General features: G+C 36.3%; 2 protein-coding genes across 2 annotated transcripts; both read right to left on the bottom strand.

Annotated features, from left to right (window-relative positions):
- Positions 1-19,667: 19,667 nt before the first annotated feature.
- On the bottom strand, positions 19,668-22,307 carry LOC113297175. The gene has a single exon (XM_026545592.1). It carries the CDS (start codon positions 21,958-21,960, stop codon positions 19,933-19,935), a length of 2,028 nt encoding a protein of 675 aa, XP_026401377.1. The 5' UTR covers positions 21,961-22,307; the 3' UTR covers positions 19,668-19,932.
- Positions 22,308-22,763: 456 nt separating this feature from the next.
- LOC113297176 (SEC12-like protein 2) lies at positions 22,764-27,610 on the bottom strand. Its single transcript, XM_026545593.1, has 10 exons — positions 26,909-27,610; positions 26,463-26,557; positions 25,336-25,486; positions 25,076-25,167; positions 24,893-24,989; positions 24,706-24,781; positions 24,504-24,624; positions 23,801-23,917; positions 23,619-23,689; positions 22,764-23,351 (listed from the first exon to the last, which is right to left on the bottom strand). The coding sequence occupies exons 1-10, from the start codon at positions 27,188-27,190 to the stop codon at positions 23,242-23,244; spliced, it is 1,212 nt and encodes a 403-aa protein (XP_026401378.1). The 5' UTR covers positions 27,191-27,610; the 3' UTR covers positions 22,764-23,241.
- Positions 27,611-27,913: the final 303 nt, after the last annotated feature.

Raw genomic sequence — 27,913 nt, forward strand, 5'->3', positions numbered from 1 at the left:
TAGACGGTAGAAGGTTGTATTTTTATGGCATGAAACTAATGCAGATATATAGTGGAAAAGGATGCTAAATATGGTGCACCAATGGTGAATGTAGTTGAAAATGAAAATGGGTAGTTCACAAAGCGGAGAACTAGAAAAAACAAAATCAGTAACACAGAGAAAAATACCAAGGAAGAGTAGGAGTTGTATTTTGAAATAAATAATCTAACTGTGATGTGGAATGAACATAATTTAAATTTTATTATTTGAATACTTTTAACATTATCATTTTTAATAACTAAATATTTTTATTGCCTATCTTTTCTGTTTCATGTTTCAAATTAATTTTGAATCTCTAATAGTTCACTAATATACTAGCACCAAAGCATATTTTTCTCTGCAAAATATCTAGGCTCGTGCAACGCACGGGGTAACACCTAGTCTAACTAATTGGAAGTCGGTCTAAATATGGGCGTGCCTAATTCCTTTTAGTAAATATCTTCTGCTCTCTCCCCTAAAACTCTTGAAGAAAAAAAAACTACCAATCTCGTCATTCAATCCCCTTGATTTTCTGGGATTTGATTTGATTTTTCAAATCTTCCGGGCAAATCAAGGTTATTTATCTTAGTTTTATGTAAATATCCAATAAAAGTAATTGTTGTTCCAAAATTTTTTAGGGATTGTCTCTTTGTTTTTATGGATCTGAGGGTGTCTCAATACCATTCAAATTTTTTATATGATAACCATAATGGCTTTTCTGGTGGTGATGCTGCATTGTTATCAAGTACATTATGAAAGACGACAATCTACTTCGGAAATTATTACCGATGTTGATTGTGATGATGTCGATTTGGGCTTATTACTTCTTCACTATGGAAGAATATAACATATATGATGTTGATGATCAAGAATCTGAAGATCAAGATTCTGAAGATAAAAAATCAAAATGGTTTAAAATCATAACCATTAGAAAGATATCAATTTCGTCGATGGATTGGAGAATAGTATAATACTGGGTTTTATTGTTAAGTTTTGAAATCTGTAATGTTTGTACTAGTTTCTTTCCATTTGTTTCTGATGTAATTGATCATGTAACCAAAATTTCATATCAATGAAATTATCAGGCACTGCCTTTTTCCTTCAAAAAAAAAACTAATTGGAAGTCGAGCAAGCTAAGCTCCAAGCAACGTACTACTACATTAGTTGAATAGGTTGTCGTGTTAGCCTACCAGCAAGCCTCATGAGGAACCAAGCCGGGGGAGCCGAAGCGGATGGTTTGGCTATGGTCGTCTCAAGGGGGCAAGCTAACTCTACCGTCCATATCAAACTTTGTAATATTGCGCCATATGGGACTCGAACCTGGAACCTCCTGGAGCGCAAACCAGTTGAGCTACAAGCCGGTTTTAATTTTGTTTTATAGAGATTTATTTATCCTATCTAGTTTGGGGCCTAGTCCATTTATTTGGGGCATGTTACTAGATGACAAAAAAGGTCATCAGAAATAAATTTCACACAACCCCTTATCCAGCTATTCTTACTACCTATTTTATCCTTGATTAATTGGCGTTAATTAATCGTATTAGGTGTTAATTAATCATGTTAGATGTGAGATCAACTAATATAAATCGATCTCCAAAACACCGAACAACTGAAATTTTTTGATTTTTTTATTCGTAAACACTACCCAGAATCGGTTCACATTAATGCACTTGTAAACCGATTCTGGGTGGTGTTATTTGGTATTCTTGAAGGATACCAAGAATCGGTTAATGTTTGCACAACTAAAATCCGATTCTCATAATCAGTTTTTGTTGGCATCATATATAAACTGATTGTTTCATATTCGTAGGAAAAAAAATTCATTTATTTCAAATTTACTCATTTTCGTAGGAATCATTGATGCACTTAGCACGTGCATCAATTCTTTGAACCCCTACGTGACCCTAGTGGACGATTTATAGTCTCGTGAGGCTTTGCAAGAGATGTACCCACAAAACCTACACAAAAACGACTAAAACTATCAATCTTTGTCCGAGGAATCCGATTACGATTCACCCACCATAAAGTCCGGTACGTACTCCGGAATTTTATATACCATGAAGTGATAGCTTGCATCAAATGTGAATGCTTCCCCTTTTTCCTCCAAGTAGCGCGCTTTCATGGCTTCGTGATACAAAACACCATACAAACTTACTTTGTTAGTTACAAATTGATAAAAGTAGATTGTGTAAAATAAACCATTAAAAAAATACTCACAAATTATTGAAGGAACGTGCTAAAGTGGTTAGTGTTCAAAATCCGTTGTTGGAGAGTTATAAAAGAAACTATCGCACCTAGGATGACTTGGTGCCTATCATGGATTTGTTGAAGACTCCTTCTATTCGGGTTCCCATAATCTTGCCTAAATTTGTTATATATCTTCTCCCAAAAGCTCTCGCACGAGGAATGATCAACTCGACTTTCAGCGTACCATGCTTTGGTGATTTCCAAATCTTCCACAGAGTCTAACAATGTTATTTCTTGTATGTGGAGGTATGAAATGAGTAGTTGCGGAGTATATGGAGTGATAGGGAATATAATGAGCAATTTTGGGGCAAATTAGGTCCAAGGATGAGGTCTCTATATATAGAGAAAGACCCCAAAAAAGTGAAATAATTTGGAACAATCGGTCTTCCCAAATGTCCATAAAAACCGATTTTTCTTTCATGCCCAGTAGAATCGGTCTTTATGATTGGTAATATAAACTGATTATGCGCATTTACAAAATTTGAATTTTCACCGACATTAATTGGTTTATATATTTGAACATGTAATCCGATTCTCACTGGAAAAAGATACATAAAAACAACATTTCTAAGGCATGAAGAATCGGATTATACTGACCCCCAGATAAACTGATTGCATGATGGAACCTCGACAATCGGTTTTTTTTTCCAGAAGTCGTATATTCAGATTATTTGCCTGTATTTGCAAAACAGAATTTTGAGCAGGCATAAACTTGTTTTATGATAAACCCATTATACAAATAATTATAATTAAAACACTTTAAGTGCATTTAAGTTCAAACCATGATCATCAAAGAAATAGACCTTAAAGCATCCAAAAGAAATGTTAAAAACCAAAAACTTAAACCACCAAAAGTCTTGAAAACTTAAAACTTAAATATATAATGTTTAATAGACAACATCAGCATCATGGAGCACCAGCACCAGGAGCATCTTTTGCTTCATCCAAGGCTTGAACTTCAGTCATTTCTTCAAACAGACCTTCCAAATGTCTATCGCGATCCCTCACAGCTGCAATCACATCCCTCTTTCTCCTCGCAAACCTGATGAGTTCAACGAGCTCTTCTAATGAAAGCTTATCTTCCAGTGCGAGGGATTGCTCAAGATTGGTCTCACGGCCATAGGCAAACTTGTAGATCCTTCTGGGTACCATGGGTTGTGGTACCCTATGAACATCCTCATGGGTGAGTGTTAGAGCATAGCTCGGTCAACCTCGCATGTGTTGCTATCTCAAGCATGTTTGTCAATGTTAGTGATCAAAACTATAAGTCTTGATTTCTAGCCTACATAGCTAAGACTCGGACTAGGATAGAAAAGTGTAGTTAAGCTCAAGGACTTCATGGAGATTCATCATACAACGACGAAGATCTATACAAGGAACCGTGGAACTTCATCAAAAAAAATGTATGTGGAGACTTGAACTTATTTATCACTCAAAAGTCTATCTCTTCTATCTCCTACTTCTTATGAGACAAAAGTCGTATGCTATATAGACTAGATCATACACATTTGTCATTTCGAGCTGAGTATTCATTGCTTATCTTTTATCTCGAAATCGTTTGTTGGTAAAGCGTTTCGCTTTGATCAAGTTTATCTTCACCTAGTGACGAAAGTCATGAAAAGTTGCAATCACTTTGAGAATTGCTATGACGTGAATCGATCTGTGAATAACGGATACATAGCATCCTCTGAGAATGTCTCAATGATTGAAATGAGAGTTTAGATTACATAACCATGTATTCCTTGAACCGAAGTTTTCGAACTTTGTTGATCAAGAGAAATCGGGAGGATTGTGGAATTGGCTTGCCAAGTCTGCGAACCTAGTTCGCAGACTCAGTCCGCGAACTGTCGGAAGTTCTCGACCGAGAATTTCTGCTGGGATTTTCCAAAACTCGTTTGTGTGCTAAGTCCGCGAACTCAGTCTGCGAACTGGCGGAAGTTCTCATCCCGAGAATTTCTGCTGAGTTTGGAAAACTCAACCGATTAACTTAAGTCCGCGAACTTGTTTGTGAACTTAAGAGTTTATGATCTAAAGATGTGCTCTGAACATGAAACATTAAATTACTAAGGAATGCTTTGTGAAAACCGTGGCTATAATGTTCATAAGCCGATTCAATCGAATCGAATCATCTTTGTTTCAATTGTGTCTTGTGTAGTTACATAAGATCTCATAGCAATTGAACAACTCTTTAACTAGTTCAGTTGAGTCAATTGAACTAGTTATGGTGAAGAAGAACAAGGTTAATATGAAATGCTCATATGGTTAACCTCTTTGGGTTACTATGTTGAACCAACATACACGTACACGTTTGGGCATGGTTTTCACGAACCCAGTAAATGTCTACCCAAGTGTGTGTAACAAGCTAATTTTTCGATCTAACGGTTGAGAAATATTAGTTTGAATCTAAATCAGGTTTTCATATAAGGATGAATATGCATTGCTTTGTAACTAAGGCAAAACCCTGATTTTAAGGCTATATAAAGGAGACATCTAGCATTGTGCAAAACTAATCCCCACACGTCTGTGTGCTACTAGTGCTCCCGCTAGAGTCGATCTCCATTAACCTTTGATTTTCTTCTCTAAAATCAGGTTAACGACTTAAAGACTTCATTGGGATTGTGAAGCCAGACCGATACTAATTTATCGTAGTTGTTTGATCTGATCTTGCATCTTCTATCGTACGAGTACAATCAATTGATTGGATTGAGATCGTGAGAGTTCTCCGATAGGCAATATAAAGAAGTTATAAACATCTTCGTCTCACTATTTGTGATTCCTCGACAATCCGCTTGTGTAGTCAGGAAGGATTGTAGAGAGGTGATTGATTAATCTAGGCTGTTCTTCGGGAATATAAGACCGAATTATCAATTGGTTCTTGTTACCTTGATTTTATATCTAAAGACAGAACAAAACCTAGGGTTTATCTGTAGGAGACAGATTTATCCTCTTATAGACTTTTTTGTGTGAGACAGATCTGTTTATTATCAAGTCTGTGATTTTGGGTTACAACAACTCTTGGTTGTGGGTGAGATCAGCTAAGGGAATCAAGTGTGTAGTATCCTGCTGGGCTCAGAGGCGTAGGAGTACAACTGTACCTTGGATCGGTGGGAGACTGATTGGGGTTCAACTATAGTCCAGTCCGAAGTTAGTTTGCAGTAGGCTAGTGTCTGTAGCGGCTTAATACAGTGTGTATTCAATCTGGACTAGGTCCCGGGGTTTTTCTGCATTTGCGGTTTCCTCGTAAACAAAATTTCTGGTGTATGTGTTATTTCTTTTCCGCATTATATTTTATATAATTGAAATAATACAGGTTGTGCGTTCGTGATCATCAATTGGAAATCCAACCTTTGGTTGTTGATTGATATTGATTGATCCTTGGACATTGATCTTTGGTACCGTCCAAGTATTCCTTGTATTTGATAGAGACTCGCTATTGTTTTTAGCTTGAGTAAAAATCAAATCAAGAGAGAGATATTAACTCCTTGAGATACTTTTATCTAGATTGAGCATGACTGTCTAGTTGATTCTCTAGCAAAGTATTTCGGAGTTAGTCCATACAGATTTCTAATCGAAATATTGGGTGGTGGTGTTAGACCCCCGCTTTTTCAGTGAGTTCCCGTGAATAAAATGGTAGGTGGATGAATTCCATATCAACAAAAAACTAAAAATCTAGTTCAACAATCGGTACATATGTAATCCAACTCTAACCACAAAAATACACAGGAAAAAAACAACTAAAAACCGGTTTATATGATACATATACGAAAACCGATTGTGAGATGGAATCTGAAGAGACAACTTCACAATCGGTGTATTACCACACGAATAAAACCTGATTGTAGGAGGGCAGTCAACAAAAATAATTAGTACCCAGAATCGGTTTATGCTAATGCATGTATAAACCGATTTTGGTGATGTCTTTTCATATTCTGATTTCAACCCAGAATCGTTCGATGCTAGTCATCATATAAACCGATTCATCTGCACGCTCTTTATGGACGAAGAACAAAACCCAGAATCGTTTGATACAATATGTCAACATAAACCGATTCTGGGTAAATTAGAGATTTTGATTTTTCAAAATTGAAGCTTTAAACATGTAAATCAATGAATAAAATCGAATACTAGAGCGGGTTGATGGAGATTTACCTTTTCTTGGTTGGATCAGAGATCGTTGGAGAAGAAGATCAAAAATAAATAAATCGATTAGGGCTTATAGAATTTCGAAGGTTTAGATGAGAATAATAAGTTTTTTTGTTTAGTTTTTATGTTTTTGATTTTCTTACTGGAAATGGTAAGGATTATTATTTATATGGGTTAGTAAAGGGATAATTTTTGGGGCTAAATTAGTCATTTTGTCAATTTTAACACCCATAGCCATTTGTGAAAGGTGGGAGAGGAATTTGATAGGCCCTAAGTAAATAGACTAGGCCTCAAACTAGGAAGATTATTTATATCAAATTTTTAGGGTTTTACTATGTATCACAACCTTTCATTTTTGTGTATTGTTTTTTCAAGGCATCATGTCATACTAAAACTTATCAGTATTAGTGTAGTATACTGGTACACTGATTTCAGGGCATAGTCTCATACTAGAATTTATCAGTATTAGTGTAGAAAACTACTACACTGACTTATATCCGTTTGTAAGAACATTCAAACCTTTTTAATTCTCTAGTGTGCTAGCCTTATAAAACACAAAACCAAGCAATACCTAGTTGACTATGAGATGTATGTAGCTGAGCTAAACAATTGGAATATATCTCAAACATGAATCTAGAAGAAAGAACGTTGATCTGCAATCTAGTACAAAGCATAAAATCGTAAAATAAAATCTAGCTACTCACCGATACCCCTCATTAATGTCCTGAAATTCTACGCCAACCATTTTAAGCAAAACCAACCAATTTAAGCAAAACCAAACGTGAATCTAATATTAAACTAAACCCTAAACTAAATAATAATTTGTTATTACTTTTTGGAGTGCCCACACACAAAACTACCTAAATTTAAATATGATAATTCCAGGAATAAGTTTAGGGTCAGGTCAAAAAAAAATCTGTTACAACATTCATGCATGGCCTATATCCATTATCAATGTTCAAACCCGTTTATAAAACACGGTTTGAAATTTTGAACTTCAAAGTAATCTGATTAGTATAAAAGTAAGACAGTTACATTTAGTGACTTGGTAACAAAGTGTAATGATATTTTGAACTGTATTTAATCTCTTTATTTTTAAATCTCGGGGGTCTGTCTTAAAATAGACATTCTTCCTTCTCATAGTATTTTTATCTTTCCAGTACAGTTTTATCACTTTATCTGTATAAAACAACCAAAACTATAAAAAAAAAACTTCGAACCTCCAAGCACTCCAACTTTTGTTCTCATTGGTCTCGAACATCTATAGCATAACATGGCCAAGTTTTTGGTGCTGAAGAAAGTTGATTATTTAAAACATGACGTGCAATACATGCAGCACCCTTGTGCGAAATTAACTAATCCCAGACCAATGTCGATAACGGGGTTACGCATTGTTTACGCTGGAAGCGTGTCTCTCACCCTTGTATTAAGAGTCAACAATGCTTATTTGCATCAAGAGGAATCACTTAATCACAGATTCTTATGCATACTATTTCGAAACACTTCTTTTTTCTCTTCTCTTTATTTCTTATCAATTTTAATGAAATCAGTTGTTGTTATTGGACAACGGTATCATCAATATAAGATATTGTTAAATGTTTATTTGTATTATTATTATTATTATTATATATATTATAGTAAGTTTAACTCGTTATGCGTATAGATGGAGAAACCTAATATTAAATAATTAAGGAAAGATACCAATAGGTGCTCTGTGGGTTCTGAACAATGGGTGAGGCCATTAGGTTTTTTATACCAAGCAAATCTCTTGATATCCTCTAGTTGTACGAAAGAGAATTGCCAAGTATAAGATGACGTATTAGGTTAAGGTTAAATTAAGATTAAGTGCTAAGTTAATAAGATTTGAGGAGAAAATATGGGCCAAAATTAAGGGAAGATATCAGGTGCTTTTTGGGTTCTCAACACTGAGTGAGGCCATCCAATTGCTTATATCAAGCAAATCTCTCGATCTCTTCTAGTTGTGCCAAAGAGAAACGCCAGCTATAGGGTAAGGTTAAGTACTAGTTTAGTGGTTAAGTTAATAAGATTTGAGGAGAAAACATAGGACCGTAGTGATTAGGTTAAAGTTAGGTTAAGCTAAGATTAAATATAGTCGGGCCGAGGCATAATCTTAGTCGTCCAAAATTTCGGACGATCTCCGCCGTTCTTTGACCCGCTAGTTAAGTGTACAACTATGTACCATATAGTTAGGGTAAGCCTTTGGATCCAATGCGGTGGGTGTCCAACCCGTACATTAATTGTCTGGATGTGGATGTAATTTTGAGATCAAACGAATTTTTAAGTTGATGCGAGTGTTATCTTAAAATTGGTTTGACACCTGAATCTGTTATATTAATGTTATGAAATTTTTATAAAATATGGAGCTAGTATGGTATTTATATATGATCACTATATGTTCATCTTATCTCGTAGGCATTTACTTATATCGAATTTTTAGGGTTTTATATAGACTTATTTTTCTTTTTGCGATGTTGTTTATGGCATTTGTTATATATATATATGACATATCCCATAACTCATGCATCAAAGAAAAAAAAATCTGCAACTTATCCAAGATTCCAAATTCATCGATTTACGTATTACAAATTATAAATCTTGATATATATATTCACAGTTGTAAGAACTCATAATGATTTGCAGAACTTCCACAATATAGATTAAATCATATGTAGGTTTTAATTATAAAAATTAACTAGTATCACTAGTTGCTTTACGGATAATTATTGCTTTAGAGGTGGGAAATGACTTTTCGAAAAATACTCTCTGCATCTCGCTCCATGTTGTAATACTTATGGCTGGAAGATAATAAACCATTCTTTTCCATAGTCGGTCAAAAAGGATAGAAAAGTTGTCTTCTTGATTAGTGTCATCCAACTTCAAGCTTGTCAACCTATGTTGAAATAGTTACAAATGATGATACGGATAATCCCTTTGAAGCCCTTTAAACTTCGATAACCAATGAATCAACTGATATTTGTGCTCAATTGAATTGTCTAAGCCAACACTTTTGTTGCTCAAATGATTGAGATGTCAAATCTTTCATCGTCTTAACAGGTAGAGGCGGTGGAGGAGCGTCATTACCCTAGTTACCACATCGTGTTCCCTCGTTGCGTCATCCGTCTCTTCTTGTTGCGGTTTTTGAGGTTCTTGTAGTACTGTTCCCTTGCGAGTCTTAATTTCGCACCTCGGACAATCCCACATTTGGATGTCAGAGATAAAGTACCTGAAACAAGATTCCCAAAAACTATGTTAAAAACAATAACTAAGAAATCAAAAACCAAATAATAAATTGTTAAGCCTCCCCCGCGGCGTCAAAACTTGGTCGGTTGTCGGCTAAGAAAAATTATTTTCAAGTTCTTTACTTCACAATATTAGAGTATAGTAGTAAGAAAAAGTTTGTTCCTCGTGGGAATATGCATTGTTAATTAATATTGATTACTTATGTAAATAACGGGTTTTGATTGTGATTATAACTAATTTATAATAAAGAAAGTAAATTATGAATTTTTTTGTACCCAAAAATACTTTTAGGCACTAAACACGATGATTTGATGTTGATCATGATGAATTAGGGCTAAAAAACTATTGAAAATAAATAAAAAGACAAATATTTAACGTGGTTTGGCAAGTGTTGCCTACATCCACGGAGGAATCCCGTAGGGAGAGTATTGTATTGATATGAGATTACAATAGGTATTGTATGGTTAGCTAACCTAGGATTCCATGTCATTTGAGTTGGATTTTGGCCTATATTTATACGCAAAAAACCCTAATATGGTTCCATAATAACCCTAGATTTGTAGTTATCCAAAATAACCACCTAGATCTGTCTTTATCCTTCAATATTTGTAGTTATCCATGAAGATCCATGTCTATCTTCCCCAAATTTGAGTATATATTGAATGATTCTTGTATATCTTCACATGATTTGAGTATACCTTGAAAGATCCTTGTGTATCTTCACAAGATTTGTATCTATCTTGGAATATTCTTATCTATCTCCCAAGATTTGTGTCTATCTCAAAATGACTTCCAAAATAAGTCTTATGAGCTTTTATAATAAGCTAGACTGGATGGGCTTCTACGATAAGCCATGGTTTTCTTTAAAAACAGACTGAGCTTCCATAATAAGCCATGTGGGTTTCCACAATAAATCCACTGGTTTCTACAATAAACCAAATTGGGCTTCCATAATAAGCCATGAGTTGGTTTCTTTAATAAACCAGGCTTCCTTAATAAGTCCGGCTGGGCTTCCTCAATAAGCCAGAGTTGGTTTCCTTAATAAACCACCGGGCTTCCTTAATAAGTCTGGTTGGGCTTCCTCAATAAGTCAGTTGGGCTTCCTCAATAAACCGAAGGATTCCTTAATAAACCAAAGGGTTTCCTTAATAAACCTAAGGTTTTCTATGATAAACCAAAACGAGTTTCTCCAATAAACGGTATTTCACCGTTATGCAATAGCTTGTGTGGTACGCACGTGCACCATTTTAATGGGGTACAAACATCTCCCCATCTTAAGTCTCAACTTGTTGATGGATTAAGAAAATAAAAAGAAGAACTAACATTCGCGGCTCGTTCAAATTTGCCATATGCCATTTATCGGATGACCTTTCGTGGCCTTGGCCAGCTTGTTGTGTGGATTTTCCACAAGGTCGGCTTAATAATTCAAAGCGCCAAAAATGTACTTATTCATCTCATAAGCCATTGTTCTTCAATCACCAAAAACGTTCAAAGTACCAATAATGTACTTAAAACTCCATATAATAATTACTCAAACACCAAACAGATCGGCATGTTATGTCCTCTTGCTCTTCCTTTAGCTAACAAATGACCTACGTGTTGGTGTGACATCGACGATATGCTTCGCACCCTGTCAAATAGTCACCATCGTCATGATCGATGGAAATTTGACTCTCACTTGAATGCAGGATGAATCTTGTACCTTGCTAGGCACATTGATTGCCCATATGATCCCGTAATGGCCTTGAATTTTCCGAATCAATGCTCTTGTGTCTGCGAATAATGAATGTACGACAATCTCTGGTGTACAGGTTGATTGTCATTAGCTTTTTGTCATACATTTTTTTTTCGCTCCAGCTCCTTTACCAAACGCTTTTCGTTCTTTTCCTTTTGTTTCATCTTTTATTGAAACATTTGTACTCTTGTTCTTAAAGTACTTTTATAAAAAAAACTTCGCTTTTGTTTTTCTCTTTCCTAGAAAAACATTACAACTACTTTCTTGATAAGAAAAACACTTCGTTTTTATCTTTCTATATACTAGAAAAACTATCCAAGTATTTCCTTCATATGTGTTCTTTAATATTTTTCCTTCGCTTCTTTCGCTCCATTTTTGCTTCAGCTTAATTATATTGTAATACTTTGTTTACGCCTTTCTCTTTATTATAAAGACATCGCAACAATTTCCTTAATAACCAAAATACTTCGCCTATGTCTTTCTCTTTTATCAAAGACATTACAACTATTTCCTTCATAATCAAAATACTCCGCCTTTGTCTTTCTCTTTATTAGAATGACATTGCAACTATTTCCATTAATAACCAAAATACTTTGTCTGTCTTTCTCTTTATTAGAAAGACATTGCAATTGTTCCTTTGATAACTAAAATACCTCGCCTTTGTTTTCCTCTTTATTAGAAAAACACTGCACGTATTTCTTAATAAATATATGCAAAAAGTTTTCTCATTTGTGACTATAAATCCGATTTATAATGTAACAACTAGTGAGGACTTACCTCTCCGGGCGTTCGTTCGCTCAACCCTAGCCGCCTCCATTACTTGAAACGATATAAAAAAAAATGTTTTTTGTTGTTCGACTTTTTTTTTTAAAACAAGTTGCTTTTGATTGCGTGCTTGGCGACACTTTAGCCGCCCACATTATTTGTAGAGATATTTAATAGCAAAGACTCCCCCAGATGAAGCAGGAAATAGATCTATTATATCCGTTGCTCACTTGCTAGATGGATCTGGGCTTATGATCAGGTATCTTTTCCGTTGCCATCTTATTTCTGGTTCCATCGTGATTTTTCCTTTTGGAATCGCCCTCAAAATGTTGTCTTGGTGCGGCGTGTCCCTCGATTATGGACCCTTTCGTCGTACGTGACAAACTCTTCTTTCTTTGCTTATCTTCAATTGAGCATGTTGCTGACGAACCTCAAGCAACAAATCAAATGAACTTTGAGTTCGATCATGTTATTATCCACGAACCTCGAACTCGATCATGTTGCTGCCCCAAGTGCACACAAAAGTTTCTCGAACGCAGAAAATTTTGATTTCATATTGTAGGGAATTGAAAGACGATTCAAACGAGTCAAAGATCACTCAAATTGGACTTAAAACGAAGAAGTTATTGACGGAAAAATATATGCACGAAGCGCGCATGCTGTCGCAGACGTGACAAAATGATAGTGCACACTATGCTAACGTGGATTGCTGACTGGATCCGGATGCTGACATGGCAGCCAATGACTGGACTGATATTGCTGATATGGCGGGGGGACATGATGACATGGCACGATCATACAGATCCCACTGCTGACAGTGTAATGTATTTGATGACATGGCATTACTGCTGACGTGGCAGTTGGTGACTTACCTTGTTTCGTCAATAACTTCTTCGTTTTAAGTCCGAATTGAGTGAATTTTGGCTCGTCGGAATCGTCTTTCAATTCCCCACTGCATGGATGAAAAAGTATATGTGTTCGAGAAACTTTATATGCGCTTGGGGCAGCAACATGATCGATTTCAAGATTTGTGGATAGCGACATGATCGAGTACGAGGTTCGTGGATAGCAACATGATCGAGTTCGAGATGAAGATTACTTAGACCCTTAAATATTTAGCCTTGCATCACATCGCAATCACGTAAAGCCTCACCTTGCACATGAGCACATAAGTCTTGCACTTTCGTAAGCATAAAATCTCGTCTTGCACGCGAGTATGGAAGACTTGCACCTTGGAAAGCATAAAGTCTCGTCTCAACCACGAGCCCAATGCCCGATATTGGTTCAAAGACTCGTACTCAACACAAGCAATACAACCAGCCTGCCCGAGCAGCGAGCGCTACAACCTTGTTACGTTGCGAGCAAAAAGCCTTGCCCCAGCCGCAAGCACACTACATTCTCCTCAAGACTCGACTAGCTCTCGAGCATCACAAGTCCAATACTTGGCAAAAAGTCTCGCCTAACACGTGAGCAATTTTTTGCAGGTAATTACAGTTGGGGGCGTCTTTGTAATATCTCTACTCACGCTTGGGGGAGAGTTTCATCATCAACGATCGACGCAGAAGGAAAAACAAACTTCTTAACCCCCAACAAGTTGGAGGTTAAGAGGGGGCGATGTTTGTACTATGTATAAAATACATGGAAGGCCCATTAATCAAGCCTGTATAGCCTGTGAAAGAAGATTCCGGAAGTTTCCATAAGTCTTGTTGTCCAAGTTGCTTGCACATCAAGTTTGTATCAGAATTAGGGTTACATGGTCATATAAATACATGTATCCTAAACCCTAAAAAAACATGGAATCCTAGGTTAGCTAACCACAATTATTGTAAACCTCATATCAATACAATATCTCCCCTACAGGATTCCTCCGTGGATGTAGGCAACACTTGCCAAACCACGTTAAATTCTTGTCTTCATTGTTTAACTTTATTGGTTTAGCCCTAATTCATCACAATCATCATCAAATCGTCGTCTTTAGTGCCTAGAATTAATTTTGGGTACAAACAGAATTATCAGAGGTAAAGATCGCTGGTTAGAAGTTTAATCTTCCATCTTTTGATATGTTATCAACTGAATCATATTCAATATTCATTCTCCGTCAATATCAAAAACCATAAAGCATCGTACCGCAGGCTTACTACGACAAAAACTCTTATTATCAACAAAGGTGCAAGATGCATACTTTTAATATTTTTCAAAAAATAACTTGGCACAAGAGCCACTCAAGTTTAACTTGATGAAAACAATGGTCTTTTTGAGTTGAGGTTATTCTAATCAAAAAGTTAATGAATAACAAACTTCATAGTTTAAGTTCGCCAATTCAAAACATCAATTATCTTTAACTTGAATTTTCACTCATTAATCAAATTAGAATTTTTGTTGATATTCTCTATTTCAGTTAGCACTTTTATAACGTAAAGTGACTTTTATTTATCCAATTTAAAAAGAGTTATACAAATTAAAATATGTATATGTGGAAAATAGGCACTCGCTTTATTGTTATATCTTATGTTAATGTTAGTATTCGTTATGCTAGCCGTTTAATTGTGTCGTTGTTATTTTCTTGTCATGCATAAAAGACTGGTATTTGTTTTGACAGTGACCATGAGTTACATCTCAATAAACTTTATAAATAATTTTATCTTTTTTTAATAGATAAACCAGGTATTAACCTGGAATTTATAGGACAACAAAAAATAAAAACAACAGGACTGACTGTGAATCACTCTCGAACAGGAACGAGTAACAAATCTCCACCAGTATAATCTCAGTTAACATAATCATATTTACCAGAATCATAAGTAAACAGTAACAATGGTAGGAACACCCGATATACGGGAGGTAACAGTAAAAGTAACAATAACACCCGCTTACATATGGGAGAGCTTGGATTGCTAAGGCATGATCCACAACCCTAGAACAGATTTTTTAAAAATTATGAAAACGAATACCTTCCAAGAGAGATTTATCACCCGCCAGAGCATAAAGAACTTGTCAGAAAATTCTTCGGAGTTTTTGTTCCTATCGGAAAAATTCATCTCCCATTTTGCGGATAGTTAGTAGATTGTGACCCGAACATAAGAAAACTAATGTTGCAGAAAAAATCGTCGGACCCAATAGAGAGATCAAACTAGCAGATTTGGAAATTAAAAAAAAAAATAAACCTAACAGCAAAAAGAAAAACTGATCTAAAAAGAATCAGATCATACATAAAGCCCCATGGCAGATTCAGAGCAAGTTTAAAACTGAAGATAGAATCCGATCTAGTTATAGTAGCCGGCGTTGATGCTGAAAATGCTATTTGTTTATTGATCTGAGCTGATACTGATGGAATAATTAGATCTCTTTTCTTCATTAGATTCCGAACCATTAATACCGTACTAGCCCAAACCCTATAAAAACAAACCCAGAAAATCAGAACAACAATAACTAAATCTAATACATGAAAAACATAATATCAAATAAAACACCTTTCAAAGTAAAATAATACTAAAATCAAAGACAATAAGTTGTAGGTGATCAAACAAGTAACATGGATGCTCAGATCTGCTCTAAAGGAGCCGATCTGAGGAGGAGACGACCTGTGAGGTAAGGGTTTTTTTTTAGAGCAGAGGAGAGAGGAAAGGTTTTTGTTTAAATAATTTTATCGAATTCATCCTTTTTGGTAACCTTCTTAGTTTGGGGGGCCTATCAAATTCCTCTCCAAACTCTTACAAATGGCTATGGGGTGCCAAACTTGACAAAAAGACTAATTTAGTCTCAAATTAATTCCTAAAACTAACCTATATAAATACCAACCCATTACCATTTTCAGTAGAAAACCAAAAACATAAAAACCTAAACAAAAAAAAAAACTTTTTGTTCTCATCTAATCCTTCCAAATTCCATAAACCCTAATCATTTTTTTTTTCTATCTTCTTCTCCAACGATCTCGGATCCAACCAAGAAAAGATAAATCTCCATCAACTTGTTTTATTATTAACATTTATTCATCGATTTTACATGTTTAAAACCAAAATTTTCAAAATCAAAATCTCAGATTTACCCAGAATCGGATTATGTAGATCTATCGTATCAACCGATTATGAATTTTGTTCTTCGTCCATGAAGAGCATGCAGAGGAATCGATTTTTAGGATGATTAACATTGATCAATTCTGGGTGGAAATTAGAATATAAAAAGACATCATCAGAATCAGTTTATAAGTGATTTTTTAAACCAATTCTGGGTAGTAATTTTGTAGGATGATTAGTATCGGCCTATTCACAGGGTACCACAGGCCATGGTACCTAGAAGCCTTTACAAGTTTAGGTATGGCTATGAGACCCGTTTGGAGCAGGCCCTCGCACTTGAAGACAAGCTTGCACTGGAAGAGCTCGTTGTGCTCATTAGGTTTGCAAGGAGAATGAGGGATACGATTGAAGCTAGGAGGAAACGCGACAGACATTTGGATGGTCTGTATGAAGAATTGGCTGCAGCTGAAGCTGTTGCTGCTCCTGATGCTGGTGCACCATGATGTTGATGATCTCTTTTAAATATTTTAAGTTTTAACTTTTTAATAATTTGGGTGGTTTAAGTCTTTAACACTTTTTTGGATGAATAAGATTTTTTTTTTCCGGATGATTATGGTTTTAATCATAACCATGTGTATAATGGGTTCATGGAGAAACAAGTTTATGCATGCTCCAAACTCTGTTTTGCAAATACAGACAAACAATCGGGCTCTACGACTGCACCTATAAACCCATTGTTGAGGCTTCATCATGGAATCGGTTTATGTGGGTGTCAGTATAATTCGATTCTTCATGCCTTAGAAATGCAGTTTTTCTGTATCTTTTTCTAGTCAGTATCGGATTACATGTAGAGCTATATAAACCGATTATTGTCTGTGAAAATTCAATTTTTTTACATGCGCACAGTCATTTTATGTTGCCAAACATGGGCATAAAAACATATATATTTTTTCTTTAACAATCGAGAATACCGATTGTGCTAAATTATTTCACTTTTTTTCGAAAAAAATTAGTCGTTGAGGTCTTTCTCTATATAAAGAGGACTCATCCCCGGACCCAATTTGCCGCAAACTTGCTCATCTTATTCGCTCCTACTCCATATACTCCATAACTACTCATTTCATACCTCCACATACAAGAAATGGCATCGTTTGATTCCGCAGAAGATTTGACAATCACCAAAGCATGGTACACCGAAAGTCGAGTTCTAGATCACTCCTCGTCAGAGACCTTTTGGGCGAAGATATATAACATATTTAGGCAAGATTATGGGAATCCGAATAGAAGAAGTCTTCAATAAATCCATGATAGGCACCAAGTCATCCTAGATGCAATAGTTGCTTTTATAGCTGTCCAACAACGGATTTTGAACGCTAGCCACTTTAGCTTGTCCCTTGAACAATTTGTAATACACAGTCTACTTTTATTAATTTGTAACTAACAAAGTAAGTTTGTGTCGTGTTTTTGTAGCACGAAGCTGTGAAAGCACGCTACTTAAAGGAAAAGGAGGAAGCATTCACATTTGATGTGAAATGGGCATTTGTGACACTGCAAAGAAAATTTAGGATCCTTTACCACAGATGTAACTACTGGGAAAAGCAAGATATGAAATCGATCATGAGAACCTGCTTGATATTGCATAATATCGTTGTAGAGGATGAACATCGTGACCCGGAGTGGAAATATGTGCCAGACCACCTCATGCACCTATAGTCGGATACTTGAGGCAGACAAGCGAGTCATTACAAAATCCAGACAACCGGTAAACCATTCCAATTATACGAATGTTATTTACTCCTGAAGCAGAGGTTGCCTGAAGAATACGATCCCGAGATATTATGCCGTGAAGAGGGTGAAGATGATGACGAAGATTAGTTCGGCTGCGCCAACACTATAGATTTTGTGGGTACATCTCGGCTGTTAGGGACGGCTAACGGTTTAAAGGGTGTTGCACCGACTAAATGCAGTCCCGATGCCTGCGACAGTGAGTTAGGTTTAATTTCCAGTAATTTTCATTTTATGTACTACATAGTTTAAGTACCCAAGTAAAATAAAATTGTTTGCACATCTTTGTCACTTATAATTACATATTCTACAAACTAAATACGGCTTAGCAACTCCATGTGTACACTACAACAACTATATTCTACAAAATAAATACAACATTTAATCTCAGCTGTGTCTACCCGTCTAGCGTAAATACTATTGTCAAAACAAAACATAAACTGCAAATGAGTGTATACGGAGTGTAAACGAAAAAAGGTGAATGGCTAGCCATTAACCGTTCTGGGAAAGAAAAAACGGTCGATGGGTAGCCGTTCTATAGGAACGGACAAAGATTCTCCGTTATTATTGAGAAGAACGGTTCATGAATGACCGTTTTCTGCTTTTTCAAAACGGCTAATGAATAGCCGTTCCCGGAGTTTTCCCGCTGGAATTCCCGCATACTAGGGAAGCCTTGCGGGAAGACACCCTTTTGGCCAAGAACAAGAACAACCGTTTTTGTAGGGTTTGATGGCTATATACTAGTAGTTTAGTATCACATTTGTTGGCTTGTTGGTAGGTGTGTGTCTAACCAATTTTCTTATAACCAGCATCATAATCTAATAACTGCTACTTGCTCAAATCCCTAACTAAAATTATAATCTAGAAAAATTATGAAACTATCCACATCCAAATGCTTAATTAGAATATCAAAATGCACGTTCAAACATGATTAGTAGTATCTTACTCTAATTTATCCATTGAAACTCCACGACAAACAACTTCTTAATTTAATACTTTGTGTGCCTGTTGGGTGCACTGGTTTTTTGTGGCCGACTCTTTGGTGGGGATTCATAAAGACAAAATTTGTGAAATGATCTCAAAGTTCAAAAGATATGCAAAGCACGTGCATGCTTATGCAGAGGGAATAAAAAAAAACCTAAAATCAGTGCCCCTAGAGCTGAGTATATGCCGTGATGAAACTATTGAGTTTATTTACATACTGAAAGATCAAAAAATCTTAGATTTGATAATTTTAATTTTTCAATTAACAATTTCTTGTGTTGATAATTTTTTTACTTTTGCTTTTAGGTTTGTCCCCACCGAAAGTGATAATGCTGCAAATCGAGGCAACCTTTTGTACCTCCCTTCTCGACTAAACCAACTTCTTAATTTCAAATTTAATTTTCTGATCCCTTTTTCTTAAATTAGTATAGCTAACTCACCAAACAAATCTCTAGGTATTCCACCATTTTTGCTTCAGTCCTTTCTCTCTTCTAAGTATAATAGGAACATGACAAATACCAAAAGTTAGTACGGGATGTTTGTGTATTTGCGGCTGATCAGAAAATGAGTTGTCATGGTGCATTCGCAAATGGCAAGTGCTTACACTTTGGCCTTGATGAATTCTCCGTGCTTTCTTAAGGTACAAAGACCAACTTAGCTCAGCTTTTTACCGAATGACACTGCAACCATAAATTTCCATCAACATGATAGATAACTGATTTCTCAACTAGAAGCAACCAGACTTTTATCAATATATGTTTCCTTCGGTTACAACAGATGAAGAAACACCGGTCTCCAACACATCTAATCTAAAATGATGGGGTTACACAGACTGTAAACCCATGGAGATCGTATACCACCCAATGTGTAATTCAGAATGTAAAAAAGGAAAAGAAAAAAATGAACTCAAAAGAAGCAGCAGCAAATTTCTAATCTATGTTGTTCAAATTTTGGAACAACAGACTAAAATTTGAGCCTAGTTTACCTAGATAAGATTCTAGTACTGGTATGCTGCTTCCCATTTGATCTTCTCGTTGTTTCAACCTTTTGAAGCCTGATTTGCTCTCTAAACTTGGCTATAAACTCATCCGCTTTCTTATCAACCTCATTTGAACCTGCATTAGAATGACTAATGTTGTCTGAAACAGTATCTACACCACCCTGTCTTTCGTCAAGTTCACTACCAGAGTACTCTTCTGTCTCTAAAATTACTTTCTCCGACAGTTTCTTCTTGGGCTTCTTCTGATGTCTGGAGAATGTTGGTGAAGGCTGAGAGCTTTCATAACTTGATTTTCCATTGCCCAATGACAAAGAATCTGCCCCCTCTCCTCTTTTTCTCATTTTATCAACTGGCACGGCTTCAATTTCCTTTGCTCTTATGCTATTCTTTCCATCCAGTTGATCTCCATTAACTTCCCTAACCCTCCTAGACTCTGCAGCCTGTTCAATTGCTCGGATTGTCCTGACAGACTTTCCTTTCGACGAACCACGGGTTCCAGGTTTCGAAGAACTCAGCCCAAGCTCTTTTCCGTTACTACTCTGACTGCCGAAGTTCTCATCATCCCTAACCATGTCCTTCTCATCAAGTGAATACCCATTTCCAGCTGCACTAGTATCCAATGTAATCAACGAAGATTTCTCACTTGACTTCGCCTCAGCTTTCAGAAAATCGGATCCCAATTCTTCTTTACTTCTCCTTCTCAACTCCTTCTGACGACTCCTTTTGATATCCTTAACTACTGCAAACCCATTTGTAGTAGCATCGGAATGTGATACAATAGACAAAGATTGCTGAATCGTTTCTGGCTTTGGAAATTGTAGGTCCAAATTCTCTCTACTCCTCCTCCTCCTCAAATCCTTTTGGTCTTTGGAACTTCTCTTTGTTTCTCTTTCTAATAAAAATTCTTCCATCATTGGACTAGAATTTGATGTAACCAGCGAAGACTTTTGAGTAGCATTATAGAGTGACTGTGACTGAATGGGAAGAGAAGAAGACTTGGGAATGACTGAATTTGATGCAACCAATGAAGAATTTTGAGTAGTATTATTATAGAGTGACTGTGACTGAATTGGAAGAGAAGGGGACTTGGGAATATTGAAATTCTCAGTCACTTCAAAGTTTTCGGATTGAAGCTTTGGTGAAATGGAAGGTAAACCAGAACCGAATTTCATTGAAGGAGTTGTCTGATTAGGCCGTGGAAAATAAATTGGTGTTGGAACTGATTCATAGTTTTGCTGATTGAGTTCAGAGTCTTCAACGGAAGGAGGGTAAGCATTAACTTGTTCACTCATAACCATTCTCCCCGATCTCGACCTCCATGGTATCGGAGAAGGAAGCACAAAATGACCATTCACATTCTTTTCATCTAAATCTAAAGGACCCAACTCATCAACCTCCCCATTAACAACATTTCTATCAACAGATTCATCAATATATTCCTCCTGGTTTTCGATAAAATGTGAGTCTGGCATTTGAGATCTTAAACTTCTAAGAGGTAAAAGTAAAGGTTGAACACTAACATTACGTCTATGATTAATCTGTTCATCAAAACCAGAGTTATCTGCTTGTGCAACTAAATTAACATTTGATTCACCACGTAAATATCTAGAATTCCATGTTTGCACAAGATGATTGTTGTTATCATCACTAGACAGAGAAGGGTTTTGAAAATCATCATCAAAAACTGAAGAAACTGAAAGCATTCTAGACATATAAGCTTGAGTGTTTTCAACTCCTCTGGTGGTTTCATTAACATTATCTACATTTCTTCTACTAAACAAACCATAAGAAACTGCAATACCAACAAATAAAAGATGAACAAGTTCCCAACTTCTATCTGGTATTGCTTGGTTAACAAATTCAGGAGCCTGAGATGGGAAAAGCGGAAGAAGGACTAAAACAATGGAAACTATAATAGCTTTATAGATGAAACCAAAGTTAAACTTACTTGGGTTTTCATGGTTGTCTGAAACAAACTGTTGGGTATCAGAATGATCTTCATCTGCCATTGAAGGAAGACTAATGTGTGTGTTTGTTAGTTGTGTTTGGATTTTAGTTGCAGAGATCAGAGATAGATGAGTGAGAAAATGAAGAAGAAAGCAAAGGAAGAGAGAGAGAGGAGGAAAAGGAGAAGAGTAGTAGAAGAGATCTCAAGTTTGCTTCAACATCTTCCAGGCTGCTTTTTACAGTTTTTTTCTTTGTCAGAATATTACGATGACACATATGACCCCCCAAGTTAATAAGTATAACTGAAAAAAACGTCTAACCTACATTTCCTCTCTTGGGTCTTCTTCCATGTCAGAACAGGCCACGGAGGAAAAAAAACGTCTAATCTACATTTCCTCTGCAGGGTCTTTGATGACATTTTGACGGCAATGCATAGACCCACTTAATTCTTGGATTCGTAATTTCCTAACATACTGTCTCTAGGACTCGTCAAGTGACTCGCATTCACGTACTAATGTTGTTGATCTTTTTGGTATTAACTGTACTAGTTTGCTCTGGTTAGATCTTGATTCTACTCAAATAAAGACGACTTTTCATTCAAAATACAGTAACTAGATGCCCAACAATTGTTTAACTTGAAACGGGAATGGTATTCAGCCAATAGTCTTCGGAAATAAAGACTTGCTCCAAGTACAACTGTCCAGAGTCCAAACTCCACACACATCCTTGTCACACGAAATTACCCCCAAAATTACGTTGCTAAGAAAACCACACAAGAATCTTCCTTATGATTTAGCAGAAACGATGAAATACGTCTGTCTCCGCTTACGTCGACCCAAATTTGGAGGTGATTGGACACACTAAGAAAAAAATCAATCTGTCGGCAGACAAAATTTGTGCTGGGCCCACCACGCTTCCGCTGCGCCACTCTGATTCGATATCAAACATATAGCCATGCCAACAGAGACTGAAATAGCCAAGCCGGTCTTACCAAAGACTCGGAAGGTTAGAGATGAACTTACAGATGCCCTTGGACATGGACTATATTAGATAATATTTGCTGGTGGGCATTCAAGAAAACAAAATGGTAGAAGGTGGGCATTTCTACATAAAACTCAATTGTTATCAAATGTTTTCAAAAATAAAACCTTAACATGCAATTTCTAAAAAATCCTTGGCGTATAAACTGAAGACAAAATTTTCTGGAAAATAGATATAACAGGAACAGAATGTTCTGTATGTTGATACTTTGCTCCAATGATTTTTTCTGTGAAAGTTGAGTAGTTTGGTCGCAATGTTCCAAGTGAAGCTTCTGTCTCACTACATTTGATATGAAACCAACTCTAGAAAGGGAGGGGTTTGTTAATTGTGTAACAATATGCCAGAATAACAAATATGGCGATGAAAATTATCAACCATAAGCCTTTAAGAACAAAATTCAAAATGGACAGCCCTGTTGAACAAGTACAAGCCTAATTAGTGCGGAAACAAATAATCAAATGTTAAAAAGAAAGAAAAAACTCATGCCAATTGATACATGCTAGTTCGGGTATAACATATCTGATCCAACATTATTTATCAGTTCCTATCACGTATGGTCCAACAAGGGAGCAACTATTTTTAGTTTCCTATACGAACGAGAAGGGTTGAACAAGAAATGTATACCAGAAAAAGAAAAAGAAATGCACACCAGAAAAAGAAAAGAGCAAGAAATAAATACCGTTATGTGTTTTGTCTTCTTCAATTTTGGTCACCCTCGCACTGGAGTCCATGGATGCAGAGACCAGCAATCTGTAGTTGAAAGACAAATGCTCCACGTTCAGCATTACTGACTAATAATTTTTCTAAAGAAAATGTAAAACTACAACAACCACCGCTACTGGAGGGAAGAAGGATACTGACCTAGAATCTTCAGAGAACTTCAACACAGTAACTAGACCGATGTGAGCTTTCTTAATTATTGATTTCACCCGTATATTGGTTGATTTATATATAAATAGATCTCCTTGAATTGTTCCGCTGCATGTTTACCAATTCCAAAAAGATAAAGGCCAATAAGGTTGTTAAGAAAATCAATTGTCAAGTGATAAAACAGATTAATATTAGTATCTATTCAACAGATATAAATGAACTCAATCCCGCAAACCCAGTCTCCTCCACTTGACCATAAGCTGTAATGTCGCCAGGGGATAATTAGAAGTATATGCAAGGTTTTTAGGTCAGTATATTGGAGTTTTTTGGTAGATGACACTTTATATTCTAGTTTGCTGTAGATCCTACATGATATTAGTAAACAGGTATTTCAAAGAAGTAATATCGAAGAAATACTAGACATATTCTTATGACAGAAAAATAACGTGACTAAATGAACTGTCAGATGCAGAGTTTTTCTGGAGTGCACCATGCTACTTCCCAATATCCACAGACAGGAGACCCTTGTGTTCAATGGATCAGATTCAGCTTTTATTCCAAAATTGTGTGGCGTAGAGAAAGAGGGCCATGAGACTCAAGAATCTTCAAGATCCCTCATGGATGAAAAGGTGAACTTTCATCTTTTCTCCACAATCATAAGATTAAGAAGCAGTAAATGGAATAAAAGTTTTACATGGCTAGGTATTCTCCATCAGGTGATACATTGAACGCACAGATAGGGTCACGGACTACGTGCTTTGACGACATTCGCATCCATGAGGATGTATTCCAGGACATAATACTGCCTCCACGATCTACAATAACAATATTAGGAATCACAGAGTTGCCAGAGTGAAAAGAACAAAAATAAACATTAGCATCTGGAGATATGTTACCTCTCATGGCTGTGATGTAAAGAATCTGAGTGCTGTTACTATTGATGGAAAATCTGCAGGAAGTGAAAACCTCATCCTGGAATTATAGAAAAATTTAATTTATACTCCAAGAAACAAAAACCAACTGAAGGGAGACAAGCATTTCTGGTCTCCAAACCAAAGCCAAAGCCAACAAATAACTTCTCACATTTTCCCTCTGTAAAGTAGCTACAACTGCCGATGAGTTGACATCCCAAATGCGACAAGGACCACCTCCCAAGGAAACGAGAAACTTCCCATCAAGACTGTATGACAAGAAAATATTAGAATCTTCTGATATAATCAAGCATAGACAATTGCCGTCCAATTTTATAGAAGTAACTTAATTAACCTGAAATCCAGATCCTTCAAAGTTGAGTGAGCATCAGCTACATCAATAAAAATTTCCATGCTAGGCCACTTGAAGACTCTTAAGTGGCCATCCTGCACAAATAATGAATAGGGGATTATGTTGACTATCAACTGTGTAAGACCGTTCTTTTGATTCTTTAATACACACTTTAAATTCATAAAACGTTCGTAGGGGGAATAGTTAATGAGGGAAATATGAAGAAAAGAAAAGAATTGATTTTTCAATGAGATGGTCACTACCTCACCTCCAACAGCAAGTACAGAACCCTCCTTGTTAAACGCCAAAGCCAATTGCTGGCGAACATTTTCCAACTGCGTAAGCACCGTCTCAGAAGCTCTTACGCCCAAATCATTGGTTTCCATGCTTGTAGGTGCAATCCACTCGAACAATCTACATGATAATTACACTATAAGAAATTTACATCTCTAGTTAAATAAATAATTACTATCCTAGAAGGGACAAATCGGAAACAGCTATTTTCTGGGTCAAATACACGTTCTTTACTGCCTGGCAACAACTATTTACACTTGAGCCTCCATAGAGCATGAAATATGAGACAGCACAGAAGAACTCAATACAAGATGCAAGTGGGAGCCATTGCAAATGTACCTAAGTTGGACATCAATCTAATAACAAAGATACACTACTGTATAGCAAAACAAGAGGAAGTTAAAGTTTACGCTGCTCAGAAATTCTTCTCTAAACCATCTATAATGTTGATACTAAAAATCAGATTCAATTACACAATTTAGAGGATCCTACTAAATTCTTCGCCAACTAATCAAATATGGTTTACTGCACCAAGTGGTGTACACCTTGAAGTAATATAGTACATCAGCAAACCAAAAGGGGGATATCACCATGTTAAGCAAGCTGGTATGGTCTTCTCCACCCGTCAAAAACCTAAATGGTCTTTAAGGGGGAAAATAGTACAAAAGAGATAGCAAGAGAGAGTTCGGCACTTACAGCAGGCCACAGGACAAGTGGTCCACTGTGAATTTCAACGATTTAATGATAAGAAATCTTTTTCAATGAGATGTACTGCAAAATGTTCAAAGGGTAGAGAGAACACGGGTTTATTCCCAACTGATCAGTAATCACTCTTTCCCGGTTAAAAATTTATAGCTTTCTACAGTTCATGATATACGGAATCTCATTTTATGGGAGTCAAGAAAGCTCATAGCCAAAGTTTCGCAAGAGATACTCAGCCTTAGCTAGACACTAGTAATTTACTGCAACCGCATCAGCAAATGCTTGTCGAATATAAACATATGTGCAACAGTACAATGGTTGAAGTTTCATTCCTACTAACTAGAGTATTATAGTTGTTACATTGTCCTTAAAAGGAAGAGTTGAAAAGAAGTACCTGCAACTATTGGGGAACGAACATATAAGGCCTTCTCCACCTGGATGAACTGCCATTCTATAAGGTAAATCACAGCCAGTCTCATGCTTCTCCACCTGAAGCTCAAATTACAACCCATCTTAAAAAAACTGGAAGGTAATTTTTTTTACTGCAATAACAACTTAAACTCTCACATTAATAAACTGATACAGATTGACAAGGATAAGATTAAATTGAGCTTTAATCAACATAAAAACAAATACTAAATCAATTTGTTTATCACTGTCACATTCTTATTCAAATAAACACCCATTTAAATCTGTATGAGCCCACAATTTTTCACATATATAACTGAATCAAAATTAAATTTTCACAGATGTTAAATTTAACCCAACACTGAAAAGACCTAAACGTAAAAGAAGGATCACTATTGCAAAATTGTACCAAAAAAGAAAAGAAAAAAATACCGGGGTTCTGGAGAGGGAATTAGAAGTGGAATCGAATTGGGCAATAAGTATAGAATTTTGAATCCCACTTTTTGTATCTCCGCCACCACCAGAGAGAACCAACCAAGAATTCTTCTTAGTTTCTGTAGATTCACTCTTCTCTGCTTCTTTTTCTTCTTGTTGTTTTTGATCATCCTGTTGTTCTTCTTGATTTCGTTTGTTTTCGTTATATAAATCCTTCAATGGAACCCAAGCAGCTCCATAAAGTGGAACTCGATACTGCTGGCAATTTTCCTCTCCCATATCGCTGGTTTTGGGTTCTCTCGTATTACTCGCGCTTAGTTTTTACACTGGAAGGGAAAGTAACAGCTGAGGGTATACAATTCAAGGTCAATATTGAATTAACTCGGTATTATCTGGAAACACCGATCTGAGACAGTTCCCAATCAACCTGAGCTATGACTGGGTCTTATGGAGTACCCAGGCTCTTCCCAAACTAAAAAACCGTCGTCTAAACCAACACTGGTGCGTGGGAATCCCAGCTGAAAGACTCCGGATACGGGAAATAGTTAGCCGTTCTAAAAGGTGAAAACGGCTAGTCATAAACCGTTCTACAAGGAAATAACGGGCAACTACTGATTGTTCTGAAGGAACGGCTAACCAATAGCAGTTTTCATTAATTTTAACTGGTTAATCATTGCCCGTTGCTTGACCTTTTCTCAAGTTACTACGAACAAGTCGCCGGCTTCTTTCCTTATAAAAATGAGTCGTGGGTTTTCCCATTGAACTTCTTCATATTTTTTGTGTTCTTCTCAACAAAAAAAAAAGATGAAAGGCGACTGAATCATATGAACGATTCCTTTATGGTTACCGTATGATTATGCTGTTACGATTAATTTTATGTTCCAGATTAAACTTCTTTATGGTTTCTTTTAAGATGATTAATTGATTCATGATAACTCCTGTTAAGACTGGTTGAAAAAAAATGTTGTATTAATAATGGTGAACGTATACAGATTGATTATG

This window comes from Papaver somniferum, chromosome 7 (assembly GCF_003573695.1).
Source record: "Papaver somniferum cultivar HN1 chromosome 7, ASM357369v1, whole genome shotgun sequence".
Taxonomy (NCBI): Eukaryota; Viridiplantae; Streptophyta; class Magnoliopsida; order Ranunculales; family Papaveraceae; genus Papaver; species Papaver somniferum.

Coding starts and splice junctions, on each gene's coding strand:
- LOC113297176 (XM_026545593.1), bottom strand. CDS start 27,190: ATGGGAGAGGAAAATTGCCAGCAGTATCGAGTTCCACTTTATGGAGCT. Junction 26,558..26,908: donor ATTCCCTCTCCAGAACCCCG/GTATTTTTTTCT, acceptor TTTGAGCTTCAG/GTGGAGAAGCATGAGACTGG. Junction 24,625..24,705: donor TTACATCACAGCCATGAGAG/GTAACATATCTC, acceptor TTGTTATTGTAG/ATCGTGGAGGCAGTATTATG.
- LOC113297175 (XM_026545592.1), bottom strand. CDS start 21,960: ATGGCAGATGAAGATCATTCTGATACCCAACAGTTTGTTTCAGACAAC.